At 35.8% G+C, this 6,865-nt stretch overlaps 1 protein-coding gene across 2 annotated transcripts in view; it reads left to right on the top strand.

The window, feature by feature from the left end:
- The window catches only part of RCN2 (reticulocalbin 2, EF-hand calcium binding domain), a 14,349-nt gene extending 7,865 nt beyond the window's left edge, over positions 1-6,484 (top strand). For both annotated transcript variants that reach the window (XM_012651889.1, XM_012651888.1), the window contains 4 exons: positions 1,087-1,200; positions 4,511-4,607; positions 5,507-5,649; positions 6,182-6,484. In XM_012651889.1, coding sequence (XP_012507343.1) covers positions 1,087-1,200; positions 4,511-4,607; positions 5,507-5,649; positions 6,182-6,334 — 507 coding nt within the window. In that variant the 3' untranslated portion in view covers positions 6,335-6,484. The remainder of the gene's footprint in view (positions 1-1,086; positions 1,201-4,510; positions 4,608-5,506; positions 5,650-6,181) is intronic.
- The last annotated feature ends 381 nt before the right edge of the window (positions 6,485-6,865 follow it).

The raw sequence follows: 6,865 nt of genomic DNA, 5'->3' as shown, positions 1-6,865 counted from the left end.
ATCAAAAGCAGCCTTGTTCCTAATAGCTCCTGAATCATTTTACTACTTGAGCATACTTAAAAAAAGAAGGAGAAGATGATGGGAGAGAAAGTAGAAAAGGAGGTGTGTTTATTTGGCCTCATAATGGATCCATTTAAACTTTTGATGTGTTTATGTCTGAACATACAGAATTAGCACTATAAAGAGCCTACTCAGAATAGGCTTCCAAATATTAGGTACATATACTAATAGTATGAGATTCTCAACATAAGAGGACTATTTTTCTGAAACATGACAATGTACTTTTGAAAAGTCATTTAGAAGAGCAGAAACATATTTTTTTTTTTAAGACAGAATCTTACTCTGTTGCCCAGGCTAGAGTGCAGCTTGTCATCATAGCTCACTGCAACCTCAAACCCCTGGGCTCAAGCAATCCTCGTGCCTCAGCCTCCCAAAGTGCTAGAATTACAGGCATACCGTGCTGGCCTCAGCAACAAATTTTAAAAGCCTTGTCAAGATTTAATACATGGTCTGAATTTATTGCTTTTTGGTCATTCAAAAAAGTATTGAGATTAATTATTAAGGAATACTGAATAGTACTGTAGAAAGAACAGGGAGGACCCACATTTGGTATTATTTTTTTAGCTATGTTTCTGACTTTTAATCAAATCATTTAATCTCAGTTTTTCTTATCAATAATGGTAATATACATCACTCGTTAAATACTTAATGTTTATTAATTGTGGGATAGGGATTCTTATCCCAATTGCTTTAATAGAAGTTGTTTTATCCCAGTTTTATAAATGAGGAAAACAGAGAGGTTAAGCCGTTTTCCCTGAGTACCACAGCTAGTAAGTGACATTGCTGGAATTCAGATCTGGGTCTATATGACTCTAGAGCTTGTGTCTCTGTACTCCCCAAATAATACAAAGATAATGTTTGTTATTATTTGCTCAACCTACCTTCAAAGGGATGGTTTGAAGATAAATGAGATAATGTATAAGAATGTACTTTAAAATTCACATAGTTTGTATTTTTCAAAGTATTTTAAGTGATATGGCATTAATGATACCTTTAAACATGTTCAAAATTTTTTAATTTTCAAAGCTTCATTTAAAGGACAAGAAACGATTTGAAAAAGCTAACCAAGATTCAGATCCTGCTTTAAATCTTGAAGAATTTATTGCTTTTGAGCATCCTGAAGAAGTTTATTATATGACGGTAAGGAAGAAAATCGTAAGAGAATTATTGAGTAACCAAACCTTCAAAATCTTTTACTAAGTCATTAAAATGAATTATATAACAATCAGAATTTTAAGAGACAGGAAGATTCAAAAGGATTCAAAATTATCCTCACTTAAGATTAGGAGTGGTCAGGAGGGTTTCTGGTGGTGGCAAGGTTCTTTATTGGGAGGGAGAAGGTGAAGGACTGAGTTTTTTAATTTCTGTACTGTATGTGAACAACTTCCTCTGGCTATTTTCTCTCATAGCTGCACTACCTTTAACTGCCTTACCCTTTTGTAACTTTCAGACTTTCTCTGGTTTTTCAATGTTAGTAACACTAGAACTTCTGTTTAATTTATGGTCTCGCTTGTGAAAGCTTTTGGTCTGGAAAAACACATCATGTTTGGATCACTTTTCATAGGGTGGTGGGGTATGCAGCTGCTAATAACTACTAATGTTTTGGCAAGTTTAGACATAATGAGTCCTCTTACCCTTTAGTACTTAAAAGAAGTACCAACTCTTCAAAACTTTTGTTGAATTCTAAGTTTAACTCAACATTGATTGAGTCCCTACTATGATCTGGCAACTTCTTCAGGGCAGAAACAGTCACACTGGGGAGCAGTGTGACTGTTAATGTAACAGCAAAAAAGAGACTAAACATTTATATTGAGATCTGTTGCATGGCATCAGCCTCCAGCTGTGTGGCTTGGTTCCGTGGGTATTTTAGGAAGGGAAGATGTAGCTCTTTGTTTATTGAGTCACGGTTGGGACTTGCTGCCTTGAATAAAAAGGCTGCAGAAACATGTTTCTCCATAGCTCAGTGGCAAGATACTGCCATTCTCTTGCCATTGTGAAGCTTCTTATTTCTCACTTGGCACAAAATACATGGCCTAGTTTAAGAACAGTGCTGGGCATGATTTAGTGCCAAAATTAAGTTGGGACAAGCTAATTGAGCCCTAGGATGGCAGGCAGAGTATGCTAGATCTAGATTGTCTGGAGGATAGGGAACAATTGAAGACTGAAGAACAATTGAATGACCAGAAAAAGCAATGAAATAATTTAGACATCATGTGATATGGCCCTGGAGTACAAAACAGCAATGGAATGAAATAGATTTGAGCAACATTTTGAAGAAAGTATAAACAGGAATGTTGACTTACTAAATAAGTATTAAGGGAAGGGAAGAGAAGGGTCGGAGATGACCCTGAGGTTTTGGGCTTGTGTAACAATGATAAAGATAGTGCCTTTGACAGAATGGGTATGTCAGGATGGCTCTACTTGATTGTGCTTTTTGTGCTGTGTTCAAGTCGATGGCAGCATGTAAGATGTGTGACCATAAAGTGATGTCTCATTCGGAGCTGCTTCCTTAATTCCTGTTTACCTTAATTGTTTCTGTGTATCTCTCTTTCCCTTTGAAGGATATATTATAGGAAAAGGCAAGAGTACAAGATCATCTAAGTGATTCTACTGTGGATTAAAAGTCAGAATTTAACTTGATATTTTCCCTTACGTAGTTCTGAAAATTCATTTAATCATGGCAGCATTATTGAAATAAGTCTATTGTTTCCCAAGAGGATTATTTGAATGGAGAATAATCATTTTGATCAGTGGTTCTTTACTTTCGTTGGATCACAGACTCCCTTAAGAATATGATAGAAACTATGGACTCTTTCCCAGAAAAATTACACATAAAATATTGAATTATAAATTTAGAGGATTCTCAGATACTCCCTCTAAAACTAATCTTTGGATCCCTAGACTAGGATCCCAATTTCTATATATAAGATTTGTAACATATGATTTAAAAAACCAACTTGAAAAGAAAATAGAAAAAAAATCGGAAGAGATGTTAGCTGTGTTTTAAAAAATACTTGTATTTAAGTGCTGTTTCATACCAATATAGATAAAGCCCCTGGATTTGTCTAGAATCGGAGACTTTTGAGAGTATATTTTCATTACAGTTGTGATGCTAGAATCTGAATTGAAAGGTCTTGTGAGGGAGGCAGTGGGTAGTGAGGAAATGAGAATGGTAGGTGTACCCTGTGGGACGCAGGGAATAAGGAAAGAACCAGGATTGTAGTTGAAGAGTGCCCCAAAGTCCTGGGGACTTGAATGTGCTTCAAGGCAGTAGAAGAAGCTGAAGGGGAAGAGATTGAAGGCTAGACAGGGGCAGGAGCTAAGAGTGAAAGAAAGCACTGGGAAAGTGGTACAGTTTGGGATGGAGGAAGACAGTTAAGGGCTTTGCTCTAGAGGAGAGAGAGCTTTAACTCCTGAGATTGGAGAGAAGGGCGAGAGGAGTAGGCATGAACACCGAGGCGGCTAAGAGTGGGGGCTGCAATGCTGGCAAACAGGGAAGCATTTCAGAAGACTTGTATTATGTTTGGAAAAGTAGGAGGGTCTTTGCAAGTGTGTGTTGGGGAGGGTTGCAGTGAGGTTCAAAGAAAGTAGAGGTGGAGATTTCAAAAAGCAGCTGTAGAGAGCATGTTAAGGAAACTGAGGCAGAGGCAGACTTCTAAGCTGCAGTGAGGGCCTACTGAAATGGCAAAAATTAATTTATAAGTATGAAGTTTATGTTTTTTTGTCTTCCTTTTTAGACTTTATGGTTCTGGAAGAAAGAAGGAGAAAGTGATGTGGGTCTGATGTACAGGAAGGGGATTGGCATAAGAAAATGGCACAAGAGGAGATAGGAAGGCAGTGAGGGCAGTACCAAAGCAGCCCAACAGGTCATCAAGCTAGAAAGCATCTACTCTTGCGGTCAGGGAAAAGGATTGGTTGTTTGGTAAGAAGCCTTGCTAAGAGTGAGGAACAGATTTGGGGGCAGTTTGGGATGGATGGGGTAGGTTTGGTAGAAGAGGAAGCAAAGGAGGTTGAGGTTTTTTGGAGGGCTGTCATTGTAGATCTGGAGGTAGGGCAACAGTTCTATGCAAAGTGACCTAAGGTAAGTGTTCTTTTAGGGTTGTTAATGGATTGGAGGGCAAATGGAGTTGTAGTCAGAGATGTCATTCTTAAGAGGGAGGGGTATATGCAGAAAATAGGAGCATGAGTTTAATGCTGAGGCGGTTTAGGTGAGTGAAAATGGAGTTCTTCACAAACCAGAAGCTTAAGGATGTTGAATTTAAAGCTATTTAGTATAATACTTGGGGTTTTATTCTTGCTTCTAAATTCCAGTGTTTAGAAAAATTGTCCTGAAAGTATGGATGACTGAAATGATTATTCCTAAAAAAGTTCTGTAGTAAGATTGAATGAGATGGTGGTGGGATTCCAAATTTTGTGACTAATTTTTTTTTTTTTAATGAACATGCAATAGGAATTTGTCATTCAGGAGGCTTTAGAAGAACATGACAAAAATGGTGATGGATTTGTTAGTTTGGAAGAATTTCTCGGTGATTACAGGCGGGATCCAAGTAAGTCACCTGGGGGAATATGGAAGGAGGAAAAAAATGGAATTAAAGAAGAAAGCAATTGAAAGACAGCCTTGCTCACTGAGAGCTCTCATTGACAGGAAAATGTAGCAAGAGGAATTGTGCGAGATTTCTCCTTGTTCTGCTAAGTTAACTATAATAGGAGTTCAACAAATGGATTTATAGCTTACCTGAGAATACTGTCTTGTTCACTTACACCTTCACGTCTAGATTCAAACATTTTTCTTCATTTTCAAACAAATATAATGTAATTATCAATTCAAATGAGGAAGGAAGTAATGGTTGATATTTTTAAACAGAATCCTGTACCTTCACATATAGATCGTAAAAGAGAAAGGAACACAAAATACTATACTGATGTAAACTATAGAAGATGAAAAACTATTTGAAATTAGGAGTTTGCCTTTCTATAAGCAGCTGGGTTTTTTTCAGAATTGTTGCTTAAAACAATGCCATTTTAAAATTGGTCACCAGTTTTACATATTGTGAATATCACTTTAAAATTACACATCAGTTTACTTTGTGAGAACATGTAGGACGATTTTTATAGTCACATGATGTACATATAAAAACATTACCCAACTTACATTTGGGAAAACTAGATATCAGAACAAGTAGCAGCAGTTAACAGAATTATTAGTTTGTGATAATATGCAATGATTTTAAAACTATGAGTTGTTTAGACTTAAGTGTCACTTTTGAAAATTACTATATATTTGTACCTATTTTCAGGACTTTTCAGTTAAGTAATTCTGTTCCATTGGGCGTCCTTTTTGTAGTAAACTTTAAATTCACTTCCTTTATTCTAGGGATATACCAAACTTCTTATTGGATACATATGATATTCTTGTGTATGTATATTTGTGTTTTTTTATATTAAGCTGCAAGTGAAGATCCAGAATGGATACTTGTTGAGAAAGACAGATTCGTGAATGATTATGACAAAGATAACGATGGCAGGCTTGATCCCCAAGAGCTGTTATCTTGGGTAGTACCCAATAATCAGGGTATTGCACAAGAAGAGGTGAGTGTTACAGAATGACTATTTCTTCCCAACCCCTTCCCCTGCAGAAATTTGGTGCTGTTGATAGGAAAAGAAGTTCAAAATCTTAAGCCAAAGAAAGAAATAATGGAGTTATTTAGGATTAATGCATTGCTATGTTTTGAATTTATGAACTGTTTTAGTTGTCAGGGAGATGAGGAAATTAAGATTGTATCATGTATTAATTTGATAGTACAGTGAATAGAATAATAATTTTTATTTACTTATAGGGGCTCCAAGTGGGTTATAATAATTTGCTTTACCTTAATATATCCTGGAATGGATTTGACTGGAGAGGAGGCAGAACGCAGTAGAAATTAAGAAAGGAGTTAATGAGAACAGCAGTAAACAGAACCAGTAACAATGTGTAATATTTTTAGATACTTAGACAGTGATAGTACTTGCATAGTACTTGATAGTACTGGATGGTTTTGACAAGTCAAGTCACATTAAATTGTGAACGTCTTGCTGAAAATGCTTATTACACTTGACATCTTTTTATTTTGTTTTAAAGGCTCTTCATCTCATTGATGAAATGGATTTGGATGGTGACAAAAGGCTCTCTGAAGAAGAGATTCTGGAAAACCAGGACTTGTTTCTTACCAGTGAAGCCACGGATTATGGCAGACAGCTCCATGATGACTATTTCTATCATGATGAGCTTTAATCCCTGAGTATGTCTGAGTAGAATACCAGACCCTTTTATAATTTGTTACCAGCTTTACTTTTGTGATAAAATATTGATGTTGTATTTTACACTCTTAAGTCTTACCACAGTCAGATTATCTTAATGTAGATTATAATTTTGGCCTTTTAGAAGAAAAACAACAAAAACAGGATATTTATTTCAAAACGTATTGAAGAAATAAAACGTTAATATTGTGCCATATGACAACAGAATCTTTTCTAAATACTCCATCTGTTTAGTACTGTATTGTGAAATATTTGAGTTCTATTTCCATACTTGAAAAAATGGAGGATTTTAGAGATGCCTGAACAATATTATTTAAGTAGTATGTGACTGAGCTATCAATTTTTGTTTTTGTTCTAAGTAGATTTAATTTGGGAACTGACAGAAAGGACAGTGTTTTTAGGTTTAGCATTTTCTTTGAAAACCTTTAAAGGAACCTTTAGAAGAACTTATACCTCACATATTAATGCTGAGAAGTTCTACTTAATTTTAAAATGGTTTCTATAA

The sequence above is a fragment of the Propithecus coquereli genome, unplaced genomic scaffold (genome assembly GCF_000956105.1).
Source record: "Propithecus coquereli isolate 6110/MARCELLA unplaced genomic scaffold, Pcoq_1.0 Scaffold372, whole genome shotgun sequence".
In the NCBI taxonomy this organism is placed as follows: Eukaryota; Metazoa; Chordata; class Mammalia; order Primates; family Indriidae; genus Propithecus; species Propithecus coquereli.
Note: the sequence above shows the minus strand (reverse complement) of the source record. Positions and strands in the feature narration are given on the sequence as shown.